General features: G+C 39.6%; 1 protein-coding gene across 1 annotated transcript in view; it reads left to right on the top strand.

The window, feature by feature from the left end:
* The window catches only part of LOC109692415 (uncharacterized), a 39,056-nt gene extending 24,231 nt beyond the window's left edge, over positions 1–14,825 (top strand). The window contains 3 exon segments of the mRNA XM_074057544.1: positions 10,848–11,129; positions 11,132–12,334; positions 13,197–14,825. Coding sequence (XP_073913645.1) covers positions 10,848–11,129; positions 11,132–12,189 — 1,340 coding nt within the window. The 3' untranslated portion in view covers positions 12,190–12,334; positions 13,197–14,825.
* Positions 14,826–19,517: the final 4,692 nt, after the last annotated feature.

Genomic DNA, 19,517 nt, shown 5'->3' with positions numbered 1-19,517 from the left:
GATGGGTCTCCTGAAAGCAACAGATTGCTGGATCTTCCTTTTTAATCCAGTTTGCCAAATGGTGTTTTTTGATGGGAGAGTTAAGTCCGTTAACATTAAGTGTTAGTATTGATAGGTATATGGTGATTCCTGTCATTTAGTTGTTTTTGTCATTTAAGGGTTTGAGTGTGTGAAGCTGAATCAATGTTATTCTCTCATTCATTGTCTTTTCTTCTCCTGTGGTTTGGTGTTGCCTGTCCTCCCATGGTTTTGTTTGCTTTCATTTTCTGTGTGCAGAATTCCTTAAGAATCTTTTGTAGTGGTGGCTTGGTGGTCATATATTGTTTTAGTTTCTGCTCATCATGGAAGACTTTTATTGCTCCATCTACTTTGAATGATAGTTTTGCTGGGAAGAGTATCCTAGGGTTGAAGTTCTTTTCATTCAGTGCCCAGAAGATCTCTCTCCATGCTCTTCTTTCTTTAAGGTTTCCATTGAGAAATCTGCTGTGATTTTGATGGTTTTACTTTTGTGTGTTATTTGTTTTTTCTCTCTTACAGTCTTCAATATTCTTTGTCTATTCTCTGTGTTTGTTGTTTTAATGATAACATGTCATGGGGTGGTTTTATTTTGGTCAAATCTGTTTGGTGTCCTGGAGGCTTCCTACACCTGAGTGGGCATAGATTTTTCTAGATTTGGGAAATTTATTATTTTGTTGAATATATTCCAAATTCCTTTTGCTTGCTCCTCTTCTCCTTCTACAATGCCCATGATTCTCAAGTTTGGTCTTTTGATGGAGTCAGTGAGTTCTTGCATAGTCCTGTCACAGGTTTTGAGTTGTTTGATTAATAGCGCTTCAGTTTTTCCTTTAATTTCCATTTTATCTTCAAGTTCTGAGATTTTGTCTTCTGCTTGTTCTAGTCCGCTGGAGGGGCCTTCCATTTGTTTTGTATTTCTGTTTCATTCTTTTTTCTGAGGTTTTCCATATCATGGGTCACTTCCTCTTTAATGTTGTCAATTTTTGTCTTTAATTCATTTATCTGTCTATTTATAGTGTTCTCTGTTTCACTTTGGTGTTTATTTAGGGATGTATGAGTTCATTTATTTCTTTCTGTGTCTTCTTGTATTCCTTATTTTTGGTGTCTTGGAATTTCTTCAGTGCCTCTTGTATGTTTTTGTTGACCATGTCTAGTAACATCTCCATGAAATTCTCAGTGATTACTTGCAGGATTTCTTCTTTGAGGATGTTATTGTGGGCATCATTGGGTTCCTTGGTGTCATTTATTTTGTTTTGTTAGAGTCTGGAACTGGTATCTGTTTTCTTCATTTCCCTCTTAATCTTGTATTAAATTATTTTTGGGGAGAGAATGGTTTCCATCCCTTGTTTGTCTTCCCATTGCTCGACTTGTGTAACTATGTTCTTGATAGGCTATTGTGGTTTCAGTCACCTGTTTTCTTTCCCTCGGTTTAATTTTGTTTTGTGGGTGTATTGGGCTTTTAGCTTAGTGTATGTATGCTATTTCTTTCCTTGGTCTCGGTGTAATTTAGTGTTAACTAACTCACAATAGTAAAACTAACAAAACAAAACAAAAACCCAAAGAAATCAATGGGGAGAGATGAACAAACACAAACAAACAAACAAGAAACAAAACAAACACACAAAAAAACTCCAGGTTCAGGAACAATAGAATTTCAGTTTTAGTAGTTCTGGTGTTACTCCTTCAGTATCCAGTCTTGGTGTTGGTATTTAAGCAGAAGCTCTGTTGTAGTCTTGCCAGGTGGTTGGGGAGTCTTGCCAGTTTTTCTTCTTTCTTTCAACAGCAGCTGCTTGGTCAACTCCTCCCTCAGTGAGGTGTAGCAGTTTAAGTTTGTATGTTGTCCTTAGATTCCAGAGATCAGCTCTGTAGCCCACCAGCCATCCTGCTTTGGATTGGGTTTTTCACTGTGTTGGTTTACTGGGGGCTTGTTTCTTTGCCTCACCCCCTTTATCAGGGGCAAGGTCTGATCTGTCAGCTGGCCCCTCCACTGTCAGCATGTTATGATGGTTTGCTGATTGGTTTGCAATTTTGCAGAGCCATTTGACTTTGGATGTTGCTCACTGGCTCAGGAGATGAAATAGGGCTACATGCCCTATTTTAGGCAGTGTGTTATCATCTGCCCACTGTCGGCCCTTCTGCCTTTCCAGCCTTTGTTTACTGAAAGTTTGCACAGAGATCAGCTCCTTGTCCTTCCCCCCTTCTCCGGTGCACTTACAGCACCCAGCCCCCTCTGCTGTGTGGTAGTTTTCAGTTCCTTGTTTATTCAGTTTTTTTTTGAGGGGTGGGGGGTCAATCTGCCCAGGGGGCTATGCTAGTTTATCCCAGGGGTGGCTGGGGGAATATCGTGTGGTGCTTGGTGCTTGCTTACCTGTTGGTCTGCTGAATGTCTACCAAGGAGGCTTGGAGCTGGTGTCTGGCAGCATAGGAGCCTCCTGTTTTCTCAGTGTAACGTGGCATGGAGAAGCTTTCCACGGGCTAGGGGCTCAGGGTGTCAAAGTGTTGATTTTTCTTGGTGCTTTATTTCCACCAAGTGTGGCTCCAGCCTCTCAGCAAGATTTTTGATTTACAGAGCTCATGCTGTCTGCTTCTGTGCCCTAGTTGCCATCTTGGATCCTCATATATTTTCTTTTGTATAGTATCTGTGCTCAAAATCTTTGCCCATTTTTTTAAAAAAGAAATTGGTCTTACTGAGTTGTAAGCAATTCTTTGTTTTGTGGATCATGTCTTTGTGTTGTATCTAAAAACTCATTCCCAAACCTGGTTTACATAGATTTCCTCATTATATCCTGGGAGTTTTATGTTTTATGTTTAGGTTTATGATCCATATTTTCCTTGTTTTTGAGACAAGGTCTCACTATGTAGCCATGTTGCCTGGCCTGGAACTCACTCTGAAGCCCAGACTGGTCTTGAACTCATGATCCTCCTGCCTCAACCTCCTCAATACTGGGATTATAGATGTGTTACCATAACTGGCTATGATCCATTTTAAGTTAAATCCTTTTGGAGGTACTGGGATTTGAACTCAGGGCTTTCTGCTTGTTTGGCAGGCCCTCTACTGCTTGAGCCATGCCTCCAGCCCTTTTTTCTTTGATTATTTTTGAGATAGGGTCTTGTGTTTTGCCCAGGCTCTCCTAGACTTTGACCCTCCTATTTTAGGCTTCCCACTGTAGCATGGATGATAGGCACCCAGCATCACGCCCCAGTTTTTTCTGTTCAGATGTGGTCTCACAAAATTTTTTTCTGCCTTGTCTGGCCTGGAACCACAATCTTCCAGATCTCTGCCTCCAAAGTAGCTAGGATTATAGGCACCATTGGTGCCTGACCATTTAAGTTAATGGGTTTTTTGATGTCACTGGGTTTTGAACTCAGAGTCTCATGCTTGCTGGCAGGCACTCTTACTGCTTGATCCACTCTGCCAGCCCTTAAGTTAATTTTTGAGAAAAGTTTAAGGCTTAGGTCTAGATTTTTTTTTTTGCACATGAATGTGCATTCACCTTATTCCAATACCATTTGTTGAAAAGACTGTATGATTGTGTTTTCTTTGTTCTTTTATTAAAGATTAGGTAACTGCATTAATGTGGATCTTTTTCTGGGTGATTCTGTTCCATTGGTCTACTTGTTCTTTTGCTAATACCACATTGCACCAGTTATCATAGCTTTATTTATTGTAAGTGTTGAAGTTGGGTAATATCAGTCTCCCAACATTGTTCCTCTCCTTCAGCATTGTTGCCTGTTTTGGGTCTTTTGCTTTTCCATATAAACTGTAAAATGTTTGTCAATATCTATGAAACACTTACTGAAGTTTGATCAGGATTGCAGTTAGTCTATAGATCAAGTTGGGAAGATCTGTCATCTTTGACTATATTGAATCTTTCTGTCCATGAACACAGGCTCTTTCTTTCATAGCATTTTGTAGATTTCCTCATGTAGGCTTTGTACAGCTTTTCTTATCCTCATACCTAAGTATTTCATTTGGGGGGTGTGGTAATGGAAATGGCATTGTCTTTAAGTTCAAATTCCACTTGTCCATTGTTGATGTAAGGAAAGCGTTTGGCTTTTGTGGAGTCAGTCTCTGTCCTTCATCCTGGGTTTTGTATCTGAGGAGTCATCCAGCTGTGTCTGTACTGAACATTGAGAGACTGCTTTCTTGTCACATTCCCTAAACAACATTGTATAGCAGCTGTTTACATAGCATTTGCATTGCACTAGGTATGCTATGTAGAGATTAAAGTGTGCAGGAGGAGGTACACAGACCTATGCAAATATTGTGTCATTTTGTACCAAGGACTTGAGCATCTTGGGCTATGTTGTGAGACCTTGTCTCAAAAAAATAACTACAAAAGTCTACCAGAATGTTGATTGGAATTGCATTGAATGTATAGATCAGTTTAGGGACAATAGACACTAGCAGTAGATATTTTCCAGCCCTTGAACATGGTATACCTCTCTATTTAGGTCCTATTTTGTTTTAGCAGCTTTTTATAGTTTTGTGTTTTAGTGTTTTGGATATGAGGTGTCTCTCCTTCCTCCAAAAAGGCTCATGTGTTGAAGACTTGGTCCCCGACAGGTGGATCTAGTAATTGATAGGTGATTGCATCCTGAGGGCTCTCACCTAATCAATGGATCAATGCACTGATGGATTCACAATTTGATGTCATTGTAGTGGGTGGAAACTGTGGAAGGTGGGGCCTGATTGGAGGAAGTGGGTATCTAACTAACATAACTAACAGTTATGGTATCTAACTAACATAACTAACAGTTGTCTGAGTTGTTACATTTATTGTCATAACTATTCTCTCATTCTTGATACTTATTACTTGTCTTGTGTGTGCTGGTGATCAAACTCAGGGCCTTGGGCTTGTTAGGCAAGTGTTCTACCTCTGAGCTACATTCCCTGTGCTTGCAATTGTCTTTTTTATCATTCATGCTGAAATTTACCAATTTTATTGTTCTTTTCAAAGAGCTAGGTTTTCATTTTTACTTCATTATTTACTATTATTTCATTTTTTGCTTACATTGGGTTCATTTCTCTAGTTTCTTTGAGATCTTTCTAATACATAAATTTCTTATTAAACACTGTTTCAGTGGCATTCTTACAAATTTTGATATGTTCTGTTTTCATTTTCACTCACAATACCCTTCACAGTGTCTCTTGATTTTTCTTTTGATTCATAGCCTACTTGGATTTTCCAGGCATGTTTTTAATTTCTGATCTAATCCAGTTGTGATTATGACTTGAATTCTTTTGCATCCATTAGAACTTGTTTTCTACTGGGTGTAGTGGTGAATGTCTGTAATCCCAGCAACTTGGGAGATGGTGGCAGGAGGACCTCAAATTCAAGGCCATCCAGGGCAAAGTAGCAAGATTTTGTATCAAAAACAGAGAACAAAAGCTTAAGTGGTAGAGTGCTTGCCTAATAACGGGGAGGCCCTGGGTTCCATCCCCAGGACTGCAGAAGGAAAGGAAAAAAACTTTTGTGGCTCAGAAGGTGATCTGTTCTGGAGTGTGTTTCAGGTAAACCAGAAAAGAGTTTTCTGCATTTGTTGGGTAGAGTGTTCTATGAAGGCCAAGTCATCAAGTTGATACTGCTGTTCATATCATCTGTATGGTCTCATTTATGTGCAGCTTAGGATGCAGTTGCTGTAGCCAAAGAAAAGGCAATAACTTTCTGTTCTTCTAGGCTAGGAAGTAAATTATTTCCTTTCTAAGCACTTCCTGAGATGTCTTTTGTTTTTCTGCAAGCAGCTCATTTCTCCCTCCTAACCTGCTCTTAGATCAGTCTAAGTGAATCTCATCAACACTTACTGCCTCAGAGCCCAGTGCATTTCCATAGAAACCAAAGAAAATTGACAGTGGTAGAGCCAGCCCAAGGATTCTCTTCATGAATGGAAGCCTAAGACTGAAGACTGCAGACAATTCTGAAACATCCAACAAAGTGTTCATGTGTTCTTAATCTTTTCATTAGTTGTAAAGTATGTATTATAAAAAAACATTATTTTAGCCAGTTTTAGGTGTCCAGATCAGTGGCATTAAGTACCTTCACATTGTTTTGCAGGGATCACCACTGTATATATTATTCTAGTTTGAAGTCTACTTTGTCAGATATAAGTATAGCTACTCTGCCTGTTTTTGGGGTTCATTTGCTTGGAAAATCTTTTTCCACCCTTTCATTCTGACCCAATGTTTGTTCTTCTCAGTGAGATGTGTTTCTTGTAAGCAGCAAATGGTTGGCTTTGTTTTTAAACCCAACTTGCTACTCTTTGTCTTTTGATTGGGGTACTGAAGCCATTAACATTCAGTGTTAGTATTGAGAGGTGAGTGGTATTTCATTTTTTCCCCTGATGTTTACTTTTCCCCTATTCCTTCTTTGCTAGTCTCCTTGGTCCGAGTTGTTTGTTCTGTTTTGGATTTTCCTGGCTGAATCTAATTTTTTCCTCTGTAAGTATTTTCTGAGTGCTGGTTTGGTGGAAATAAATTCCTTTAGTTTTTCTTTGTTGTTGAAGGTTTTCATTTCTTTTTCAATTAGGAAGGATAATTTTGCTGGATTGATTAGTCTACGTTGACAGTTGTTTCCTTTTAGGGCCTGATATATGTCTTTCCATAACCTCTTGGCATTTTCAGTTTGTGTTGAGAAATCTGCTGTTATTCTAATGGGTGTGCCTTTATGTGATCTGTTGTTTCCGTTTTGCAGCCTTCTGAATATTGTGTTTTGATTATAATACGTCTGGGGATGTTTCTTTTCTCGTCCTGATGGTTTGGTGTTCTGTAAGACTCCTGAACCTGGATGTCCCTCCTTCTCTCAAGATTGGGGAAATTTTCAGTTATTATATTATTGAATAAGTTATATGTGCCTTTAATTTGTATCTCTCCTGCTTCTGTACCCATGGTTCATATATTTGATCTTTTGATGGCATCCTAGATGTCTTGCATGTTCCATTCATATTTTCTTAGCATTTTTTCATGGTCTTTGACTGTTTGATCTAATTCTTCTACTTTGTCTTTTGTTCCTGACACTCTTTTTTCAATTTGTTCCACTCTTGTTAGCCAAGCTTTTAATTGAGGTTTTTATTTGGGATATGAGCTGTTCATTTCAAATTGGTTATTTTTTAGGATCTCTGTATCTTTTTTATTTCCTCTTTCATATCCTGCATGTTCTTCTTAATTTCATTCATCTCTTTGTTTGAATTCTCTTTAGCTCAGGTAGTTGTTTTATTCATATCTTCTATGAGTTCAGTCACTTGCTTGTGTGTCTCTTCTTTGAGCTCATTAATCATTCTTACTATTACCTTTTGGAATTCAATATTTGATATTTCCAGTCTTCACTACTGTTTAGATCCTTTGTGGTGGACTTGAGTTTTGAGAGAGAACTGTTGCCGTACTGCTTCATGTTTCTGCATTGAGATTTACACATCTGGGGTTGTTTTTGGTTGGAGGTTCCAATCCCCTGTGTCCCTTTAGTTGGGTTTTCCGAAAGATTATACAGGACCGGATGGTGATTGAGCTCTGGTGTGTTTTCATGTCTCTAGATAGGGGTAGTTGCTCAATAATAAACCCTTTGCTTCATGTTCTCAAGATGCTGGATGCTTCCCCTTGTTCCACATAGGGCAAGGGGACTTAGCTATAGCCTTGAAATTACAGTAGTCCCTAATGACAATCAGTTACTGCTACTGTTCTGGTATCTTTAGTTGTCTATTGGAGCAGAGATGAATCTTAATGGTCCTGGAAAACTAAAGGTAGTAAGGGTAGTGATGGGAGGGAGATGAGGAATAACTTTAGTAGATAATATGTGGTATGAAGTTAAGAAGCAGAACAGGGTGGCAGCTGAGCTAATCAAAGGGATTAATGACTAGGATAGGTAGAAGAGATCCATTAGATATTAAGATAGTGGAGAACAATGGAGAAAGTTGAACAGACAAACAAATATAAACACAACAAATTACAAAAACAACCTGGGAATCTATCCACTAAAAGTACTATTAGTGAAGGAGGACTGTGGGTGAGTAGACAGAGAAAGGGAAACTTAAGAGCTAGAAAGTGGTTCTGATTGTTGATAGGTGGAAAGTATAAATTGGGGAGGAGAAGAGATGGTTTAAGGTGGAAACTGAAGGGTGGCTTATGGGGCTCTCATGTGATGATTAAAGAGAAAATTGGGGGGTGAAAATGTAAAATTGTTGGCGTGTACAGAGAAAGATAAAGACAAATGAATAACAAATCTATATCACAATCTTAACAGCAACAAATATGAATTTTCTAGTGCTCTTCTGAGCCATTGGTCTCTCCCCTCTCTTCATGTCTGAGTCTTTCACTGCACTAGGTGACAGTCTAACTGGATACCTGCCTCTGGAATGGTGCCTGATGATTGAGAGGGAGGTGGTTGGAGAGCTAAGTTAGATCTCTTACAGCTTTTCCCTGTTTCAGGCTCCCCAGTACTTACTGTCTGTAGTTTTGCACAAACACAGGCTCACAGGCTTATGTCCAATGTCCTCACTAGCTGGAGGACCTGAACTTGGGTTGGAAGCACAGGCCCCTGTTACTGTGGCCACTGTGTGTTCAGCAACTTCTTAGGCCATGCTGCACAATATTCTGTGGAACCCATGAGAGCTAAGCTTCTACTCACCAGGTCCTGGTGTTTCCCTGGCAGGTTTGTGCACCACAACAACCATATCAACTGCTGCCCCATGCGTGGGCTCCAGGTAAGGTCTTTGTTCAAAGACATGCTATGCCATGTGCTTCTGCTTCTGCTCCCTGGACCCCAGCAGCTTTCTACAGCAGATGACACACTGGGCACCTTTCTTGCTTGGGCACTGACCTTCTCTACGTGGTTCTTGAGGTGAAAGCTTTCCGTGCCCCCACCTTAGAAGCTGGCATTTGGCTCCAGGGTCACGGGGAGTGCAGATCTGTGAACTGTTGTGTACTTTTTTTTTTTTTTTGTCTTGGTTTGAACAGAGCTGTTGCTGTGCAAACACTGACTGTGGGACCTCCTATATGTTCTCCAAGACCCTCATTTTCCTCCTCCTTTGGAACTGTAGGGCTCTGGGATTCAGGGGGCTGTCAGCAATCTGCCATCTTCCCATGATCTTAGTTTTTTAAAATCCATCCTTCTAATTTGTGTCTTTTTACTGGGGAGTTTATAATCTATTAACATTTAAGGTGATTTCTTAGAGGCAGGATTCTTATTATTATTTATTTTCTGTGTGCCTACAGCTTTTTGTCCCTTATTTCCTCTCTGTTGCTGTTTTTTTGTGCTTATCTGAGGAGCATGTGAAACATAAAATTAACTCCAGTCACATTAAAAAACTACTCTTATACAGCTCTGTCCACCTCTAATGTTATTAATGTCAAACTGCATCTTTACATATCATGTACCCTGTTACCATTGGCTTAAAATTAGTTTATATGCTCCTGACCTTGTAAAGCCTGTAACAGAATTGAAAGTGGAAACTATGAATCAAGATTATAATACAGGAGTTTGTATTTACCCATATACTTCCCTTTAGTAGAGAATTTTGATTTTACATTTAGTGTCCTTTGAACTTGAAGGACTCCATTAGACATTTCTTGTAGCATTCTCATGATGAAGACCTTCCTTAGGTTTTATTTGTCTGGGGTGTCTTTCTTCCACCCATATTTTTGAAAGACATTTTTATTGGATACAGCATTCTCAGCTGATAGATGGTTTTTGTCATGACTAAGCATATCATCTCACTGTGACCTTTGGCATACAAGGTTTTTGCTGAGAAATCTGTTCATCTTATTAAGGATCCCTTGTATGTGATGAGTCTTCTTTCTCTTGCTGCTTTCATCATGCTCTCTGGGTATATTCTTCGTGCTTAAGCTTCTTGAATTTGTGTATTCACTTCTTAAATTTTGGGAGTACACCACCACATTATCTCCTTCTTTCTTCTAGGATCCCATTATGCATACATTATCTGTTTGATGATGTCCCTTCAGCTCTATTCACTTTTCTTCATTCTTTTTTTGTTACTCAAACTTGGTTTCAAATGACCTGTCTTCAAGTTCACTGAATCTTCTGCTTCAAGTTTTCAATTGTTTGCATTTGAAAAAAGGCCATCTTTCTCAGTCTTTTCATTCTGCTTATTTTCCAAGAACAGCTTTCACTAATTAGCAGGGCATGTTTTGAGCCATGGTGTCTGCTCAGGATAAGAGCTTAAGGTCTCATCAGATAGTTGATGAGCTTGTGTTTTTCCACTTACCTTCTGTGTACAAATGCTTCTGAAGGTCTCAACTTCCCAGAGTAAGACCCTGGCTTCTTAGGGCCTTTGATGGTGTTATATCCCACACCTGTAATCTTTCCCCAGGTCTCTATAAGTCTGCAGTCCCCTGCAGCTTCCCTGATGACAACCACTGCCATTTTCTATGTATTTGCTCATCCTGGCTCTGAGTCAGGCAAAACAGATCAGTCTTTATGTAGCCCATGGACAGGACCCGGATGTTGCAAATACAGTCTCTGCTTCCTTCAGCCCACTCCATGAGTAAAAACACCAAGGCATTGAAAAGCAGTTGTGTAAACTGAAACATGGAAAAAAAGCACACACTGGCCCAGCAAGACACATGCTCAGGGAAGACTGAAGACCTTGAAAAGAAATTAAACCTTCACGCTGGGCCGACCCCTGATTTCCTTCCACCCTATGTGTGGCTCTTTCTTGATTCAGCATTCCCTTTGTAGCTCTAGACCATTATTTCTGAGAGCTCCTGTAAGCTTATTTTTGTTGGTCTCTTCCCAAAGGGAAATGAGTACTTGGAGCTTCCTAGTTCACAGCCTTGCTGATGTCATTTTCTGTCCTTAATTCCTCATTCTTCATTCTTTCAGGTGATGGGAGTCAGCGCAAGATGGAGACTCTTTGCAAAGCAGGATTCAGGTGCCTTTCGCTGGGAGAGTTTTCATGCTGGCAGATGAAGAGGCATGTTGTAAACAGGCTCACCAGAAGTCGAGACTCCATAATGAATATCCAGGGAAAGAGTTCTCTGATCCCCAAGCAATGTATTGCACTTGTAGATGACAGCAGCCTCGTGACTCTCAGAGGAGCACGTTCCAATATTGAAGAAGATCAAGAACTTCTAACTGGAAGAGTTCAGAGTTCTTGGAGTAAAACTTGCCTCAGAACCATCAGACAAGTTGTAGGCAGACTCACATGAAGAACAAATTATGTCTCTTTGCTCCACGTGTTGATGTTTTAAGTTGTATTTCACACCTTGGTGATAAGACAACAAGAGGAAGAGACGCAGCTCACAGCAACAGAGATTGTGTTAAAGACACCTTCAAGGCTTCCCCTCTTACCCAGCATCACATTTACACAGGACAGAAAGCCTCCCCATGTGGCGACTGTGAAGACGCCTTCAGCAATAGCCCCAGGCTTGAACTACATCAGGAGGCACACACAGGGAAGAAGTCCCCCACATGCAGTACCCATGAAGAGGACACCAGTTACAGCTCGGGGATTTCCGTACAACGAAACACTTGCCCAGGAAAAAAGCGCTATTGGTGCCATGAGTGTGGCAAGGATTTCAGTCAGAGCTCCTATTTTCAAGCCCATCAATGAGTTCACACCAGAGAAAAACCATACAAATGTGAAGTGTGTGGGAAGCGCTTCAACTGGAGCCTGAATCTCCACAACCACCAGAGAGTCCACACCAGGGAGAAGCCCTATAAGTGTGAGGCCTGTGGGAAGAGCTTCAGTCAGGCCTCCAATCTGCAAGCCCACCAGAGCGTCCACACGGGGGAAAAACCCTTCAAATGTGATGCCTGCCAGAAATGGTTCAGTCAGGCCTCCCACCTTCAGGCCCACCAGAGAGTCCATACTGGAGAGAAACCCTACAAAGGTGATACATGTGGGAAGGCCTTCAGTCAGAGGTCAAATCTTCAGGTTCATAAGATCATCCATACTGGTGAAAATCCGTTCAAGTGTGAAGAGTGTGGGAAAGAATTCAGCTGGAGCGCAGGTCTCAGTGCACATCAGCGGGTCCACACGGGAGAGAAACCCTACACATGTCAGTAGTGTGGGAAGGGCTTCAGTCAGGCCTCACACTTCCACACCCATCAGAGGGTCCACACTGGAGAGAGGCCCTACATCTGCAACATCTGTTGTAAGGGCTTCAGTCAGAGGTCACATCCCGTCTACCATCAGAGGGTCCATGCGGGAGGGAATGTGTAGAGCGTGAGGTGTGAAGAGCCCCATACCCTCATTGCTACTGGAAAGCCCACACCCATGACTGTGGGCAGTTCCTTCACAACCAGAAACTTCAGAGAATCTTCTGGAGGGAGGAAGTTCTCCATGTTGAGATGATGTCAGATCTCAGGTGAGAGAAGTCAGTTCTATAAATGTGGTCAGTGTTTATACCATAGTTCTAAAGTGCCGCCATTCTGAAGATGTGCCATGCAGAGTCTGAACATTGATCAGCGTCTACCAGGAGAAAGGTCCTATAAGGAAGGTTGTGGGCAGGACCTGGTGACTGACAAAACTGATGCCACCTAAAGTGTAACTTCATGTAGAGAGAGGTTCTACCCCACCACCTCTGCTTCATAAAGCTGTGCTTGGCTTGTGAAATGGTCAGCGCTCTGTAGAGAGTGAGGAAGCCCCTATAATTAGGACCCATATTTGAAAATGCTAGTCAGTTCCCTACCCTAAATTATATTCATCGGGAATCCTGCAACTAGCCTTAACATCAGTCAGAAAATATTAAAGTATAAAAATTAACACTGCCATTGACAAGAATACAAATTTGGACAAAGGACTTATAAATGACTTCCATCCATCATCCAACCTCACTTCTCTGTGTGCATCATTGTGTACAGTGTAATTTTTAGTTCAACTTTTAAAGACTAAAATGGTGGAATTAAATGGTGGAATTAAAAAAAAATCTAGTAATATGACACTGTAATTTCCATAATTAGAATTTTGGGGGTCTACTTCATGTAGATGGGGCTTACTATACCTTACTGAAAATGTTAGAAGTACTTACCAATGACAAGATTTCTAGTTAAACCTAAAGTGTTAACAATTTTTTTTTCTCATTTCCAGTCAGGCCTTAGAGTAGGTGGTCCTTTCTCCATGTCAGTGTCTCTGGAAAGGAGTTGCTGTGTCTCGATCTGTTTTGGAGGGCTGTTACCCTGGGGATATGTAATTTACAAAGAATTAGTAATTATTTTTTGTATTTCTAGAGTCTGGGAAGCCCAGGATCAAGAGGCTGAATCTGCTAAGGACCTTCTACCATCTTATATCATGGACATGAGCAAGGAGGCAGAGAGGGAAGGAGAGAGAGAGAACCAGGAACAATGTCCAGTCAACAGCCATGAAAATCAACCTACTTTTGGCAGGTGTGGTGGTACACACCTGTGGTTCCAGCCATCTGGGAAATGGAGGCAGAAGGATTATGGTACAAAGCCAGTCTGGGCAAAAAGCACTAGACCCCATCTGAAAAACAAACTAAAAGCAAAAGGACTGGCAGCATGGCTCAAATGGCATGAATTTGCATTTGTATTGTGTACATGAGGCCTTGAATTCAAACCCCAGTACCACCCAAAAAAACCCCTCCAAACCCTAACCTTGAAATAACAGCACTAATCCCTTCACAAGGCAGAGCCCTCATGATTTAATAACCTCTTAATCACTAATGCAAGTTTTAAGAGGTGGAACTTTGGGGAACACATTCAAACCATAGCAGGTAGAGTCCAAAGACCTTAATTTTGTCAAGTTCCTTGCCTCTATGGCTATTCCTTTTCCCAAGATTGGGGGACACCTCAAGAAACCTGTTAGATTTCATTAAATTTAATGATTTTGGTGGATTTCCACTTACCCAGCATTGTGTTCATTACCTTCTCTGGAGCATGAGTTTTTTGGAGCATGAACAGCATGAGTTTTTTGGAGATCAGTTGGCTAATGTGTATCAATTACCTTTTGACTCTGCTCTGGGGCTTATAACAAAAGTGAGAATGATTGTACACAAGGATATGCTAAAGTTTTTAAAAAAGGAAATGGGCCAAGTGTGGGGTGCATACTTGTAATTTCAGCTACTCAAGAGGTGGAGATAGGAAGATCACAGTCTGAGGTCCGTCTGGGAAAAAGCATGAGATCCTGTCTGAAAAACTAAAAGCAAAAGGACTGGTAGAGTGGCTCCAATGGTAGAGCATCTGCCTTGCAAGCACTAGGCCCTGAATTCAAACCCCAGTTTTGTCCCCCACAAAAAAGAGGGAAATAGTTAAAAGATTTTAATAAATTTCACTCTGTTCTAATAATATACATTTATAATGACAAGAAAACTCACATTTATGAGAAAATTAGGTTAGAGCTTTATGGTATAATCTAATAGATATCTGTATACCTAAAGTGTAGGAATAATGCACAGAAGAATATCCATTAATATGCTGAAATGGTTTACAAAGGATCTTTTTTTTTTCAGTATTAGAGATTGAATTCAGGGCCTTGTGCATGCTAGGCAAGTGCTCAACCACTTGAGCTATGCCCCCAACCTTTTTGTGTTTTATCATTTTGTTTTTGAGATACGGTATTAGTAGCCTTGCCCCAGCTGGTCTGAAACTCAAAATCCTCCTGCTTCTCAAGTAGCTGGAATTGCAGGCATTACCACCATTCTTGACCTTCAAAACTTTCAGTGATTATAAACAACTTTACCAAAGCAATAAAACCGAAGCAATTATGCATAAAAGAAAATCTCTTTTAGCTAAATCTTACTTGATTGCTCTATCTCATATGGCATGTAAATCTGTGTTACAGGAATAGAAAAGATGCATTCATGAAAGGATGGCTCATAAATGCAAACTTTGCATATATTAGTTGGATTGTCAGTGTATTTTGTGGCTTCTCCATGCCGTGGAACACTATGTGGAATGAAGTGGGAGAATGTAAGCTTATGCTTACTGACATTGGTGCATCTCAGAACTTATTGAGAAAAGTTGGCAGAGGGTATGGATGAAACTCAGTGGTAGAGTGCTTGCCTGGCATGTGCAAGATCCTGGGTTCCATCCCCAGAACTGCCAAAAATACAAAATGAAGAGAGGGAGGGAAACAAGTGAGAGCTGCAAGAAAACATTTTTTTGGCTGTATTGGGGTTTGAACTCAGGACCTCATTCTAGCTGAGCAGGCACTCTGCCACTTGAGCTGCACCTCCAGCTTTTTTTTGCTTTAGTTATTTGGGTCTCATATCTTTTGCACAGGACCAGCCTCAGACCACCATCCTTCTACCTACCAGATCCTCCTACCTGCTGGCATCCTGCCTAGCTGGGATTACAGGTGCATACCACCACTCCTGGCCTATTTGTTGAGTTGGGATCTAGCTCACATTTTGCCAGGTCTGGCCTTGAGCCACAGTGCTCCTGATCTCTGCTTCCTAAGTACCTGGGATTCTGTAATCTCACCTTGCTTGGTGTATTAGTATTGTAAGTATTATACAGGAGATCTTTGAGACTTTGTACATACCTTAGTCCTTTTTCAGGGTGCGTGTGTGTGAGACAGGGTCTCCCTATGCAGCCCAGACTGGCTACACTCGTGATTCTCCTGTCTCCACCTCCCAAGCACTGGGATGACCGGTGTGTGCCATCATGCATAGCTCCTCATGAGTCTTTCACCCACTAACTTTATTGTTCATTGTTGATTATTGTCTGAATCAATTATTACCATGATGGTTGCAAAATAAGTTTCTGACTCCATCACATTTTTCTTATTAGCAATGACCATCTTTCCATTAGAAGAGCTTTACTCTTACCCCCCAACTCCCCATCTTTCATTCTGTCACACTTTTTCTTTTTTGTTAAGGTATCAATTTGTCTACCCCTCTTTTATTCCAAAATTTTCTCCCTTTTCAAATCTCCCTTTTTTCTTTGTTTTCCTTCCACCCCCTCTTTCCCTATATCTTCCTTACAAGCTACTCAACAAGTGGTTTATTCCACCACCTTCTTACATTACTCTCATCCTTTCCATCATTGTCCATGCAATCCCTGACAATAGCACCCTCTTCCACAACAGCAACTACAAATGTATATTCTAGGGTCTTATTAACTTCACACCTCTTCTCTCCCTTTTTCCATCCTACTTCTTCCTTAGTTCCCTCTCCCACTCATTATTTTTACAATCTAAGTTTTAATCTGTATACAAACAACTTATTTTTCCAACACCCTTCTATATATAGATAATACTGCAAAAGTTTTATATTTCATGTGAATTTCTGGCATGGTATTGAATTCATAAATTTATATTGCTAAGTTATACCATGTCAGTGAACAGAAACAACATAATAACCTAGTCATTAACAAATCCTACCAGAACACAGAAATTAAGAAATTTGTCTTAAATTGATTTAATAGAAATTAAGTCAAGGCTTGAGGTGACTAAACCCCCCAAACAAGTAATCGACACTAGATGAACAAATCTCAGAAGCATTGGAAACAGGAAAAGGCAGGAGAATATGACACCTCAAAAGGTCAACAAAGGGTCTGATGGATAGTGCAGGGGATCAAACCTCAGTTTCTGAGCTCAGAAGACTGATAATACAACAGTTAAGGAGGTTAAAGAGGATACACAAAAACAAGTCAACAAAACCCAAGAAGTATGGATAAACAGAGCTAGGCACAGAAACAATTAGTAGGATACAAAGAAACATCTGAATGAAAACAAAGAAGTAAAAGATATAAAGAAGACAATAGTAGATGTGAAAGGGGAATTTAATAATATTTTTAAAAAGCCCAAATAGAAACCGTGGAAATAAAAATTCCTTAAGTCAAATAAAAAAAATCCATTTGAAAGGCACTCAAGCAGACAGGAACAAGTGGAAGACAGAATTTCAGGAGATGAACATAAAGTAGATATAATGCAAAAATGGAAAAACATACAGAAAAGAATAAATATGAAAGTAATATGCAAGAATTTTGTGGTGCCATTAAAAGAGCAAACTTCTGAATCATGGGCGTTGAAGAAAATGTGTAAGCCAAAAGAATAGAAACATTCAACACAATGAAAGCAGAAAGCTTTCCAAACCTCAAGAAAGAGATTACCATCCAGGTACAGGAGGCCTCTATGACACCAAACAGACATAACCAAAATAGAACCTCTCCATGGCATAATTATAGTTAAAATATCAAGTACAGAAAAGAAGAAAAGTACTGAAATCTGTGAGAGAAACTTCAAATCACTTATAAAGCTAAAGCCATCAGAATAGCACCAGCTTTCTCAACAGCAACCTTAAAAGCAAGAAGGACATGGAATGAGGTATTGAGGAATGAATAATTTCAAACCTAGATACTTTACCCAGCAAAGCTATCATTCATAATTGAAGGGGAAACAAAAACCTTCCATGATAAGCAAATTGAAACAATATATGATCCTAATCCAGCACTCCACAAGGTACTCAAAGGAATTTTACACACACAAGTTGAAGATAAATGTAGCCTGTAGGGATGGGAATAATTAAATCTCAGGAGATGAACAGATAAGCAATTGCAGAGTAGCAAAGAAACACACAACCCAAAAGCAACAAAATGGCAGGAATTACAACCTACCTCTCAATATTAACACATTATTAATGATGTCAACTCCATCAAAACCCACAGATTGGTGAGCTGGATTATAAAGGAAGACTTGAGAATTTATTGTCCACAAGAAACCCATCTCACCAACAAAAACATTGACTTAGAGTGAAAGGATGGAAAAAGAATTTCCAAGCAAATGGACTCCCAAAACAGACTGGAGTATTTACATATATCTGATAAAACAGACTTCAAACCTAAATTAGATGAGACAAAAAGGGTCACTTCATATTAATAAAAGGAATAATATATCAAGAGAAAATAACAATTGTTAACTTACATGCACGTAATGGTGGTGGATCCAACTCATCAAGCACACTATTGGGCTTAAAGGCACAGATAGACTCCAACAGGATGATAGTAGGAGACTTTAGTACACCACTGTCAACAGTAGATAGATCATCCAGACAAAAAAATTAACAAACTTCAGAATTAGATCATAGGCCAATTGGACTTAACAGATATCTACAGACAATTTCATCCAGCAGCAGCACAATACACATTCTTCTTAGCAGCCATGAAACTTCTCCAAAGCCAATTTTAGGACTAAAAAAAAAAGTCTTAAGAAATATAAGAAAATAAAAATAACTTTATATCCTGTCTGAGAACAATGGAATAAAACTAGAACTCAACAGCAGAAGAAACTGCATGAAATATTCAAACACCAGTCTGAACAACACATTACTACACAACCAATGGGTCATGGAAGAAATAAGAGTGGAAATCATGAAGTCCCTGGAATCTAATGAAAATGAAAATACAACCTACTGGAACCTATAGAATACAGAAAAGGCAGGGCTAAAGGGAAAATTTATATCTATGAGTGCCTACATTAAAACAGATTTCAAATGACCTAAGACTGCAATCTCAAAACCCTCAAAACCAAACAAAAAGCAAACAAGAAAAAAACTAAACCCAAAACCAACAGGAGACAGAATAAAAATAAAGGTCTAAACCCACAAAATAGAGACCAAAAAAGCAACAATAAAACAAAACAACAACAAAACCAACAAAAAACCTCTGTAAAGAATTAAACAAAAAGCTAGTTCTTTAAAAAGATAAATAACATTGATAAGCCCTTAGCCAATCTGACTAAAAGGAAGAGGAAAATACCCCAATTAATAAAATTAGATATGAAAAGGGTGATATTACAACAAATAACCAATGAAATTCAGAGGAACCTTAGGGAATACTTTGAAAACCTATATTCAAATAAATTGAAAATTTAGAATTGGTAAATTTCCAGATGTATTTGACCAAAACTGACCCAATAGGATATAAACCACCTAAATCTATAGCAAGCAATGACATTGAAGTATCAGTAGTCTCCCAACAAAGAAAACTCCAGCACTCAGTGGATTTACTGCTGAATTCTATCAGGCCTTCAAAGAAGAACTAAAACGAACACTCCTCAAACTTTTCCCTGAAATAGAAAGGGAAGGAACACTACCATACTCATTCAATTACACTCATTCCAAAACTGGGCAAGGACATAATAAAAAAGAATTACAGGCCAATCTCTAATGAACCCAGATGCAAAAAATTTCAAAATACCAGTAAACTGAATTCAACAGTATATCAAAAAGATCATACACTATGATCAAGTTGGTTTCACCACTGAAATGGTTTAACATATGCAAATCAATAAATATAATGAGTGCAGCATAGAATCAGAATCAAAGGCAAGAATCACATTATCAGCTTACTAGATGCAGGAAAAGCTTACACCAGCAAGCCTAGCTACTTGGGAGGTAGAAATCAGGAGGATGCCAGTACAAAGCCAGCCCTGGACAAGTAGTTCACAAGACCCTATCTTGAAAGTACCCATCACAAAGAGGGCTGGAGGAGAGGCTCAAGTGGCACAGTACTTGCCTAGCAAGCATGAGACCCTTTGTTCAAACCCTAGTACTGTGAAGAAAAAAAAAAAAACAAAATTCAATATCCTTT

The sequence above is a fragment of the Castor canadensis genome, chromosome 16 (assembly GCF_047511655.1).
Source record: "Castor canadensis chromosome 16, mCasCan1.hap1v2, whole genome shotgun sequence".
Classification (NCBI taxonomy): Eukaryota; Metazoa; Chordata; class Mammalia; order Rodentia; family Castoridae; genus Castor; species Castor canadensis.
Note: the sequence above shows the minus strand (reverse complement) of the source record. Positions and strands in the feature narration are given on the sequence as shown.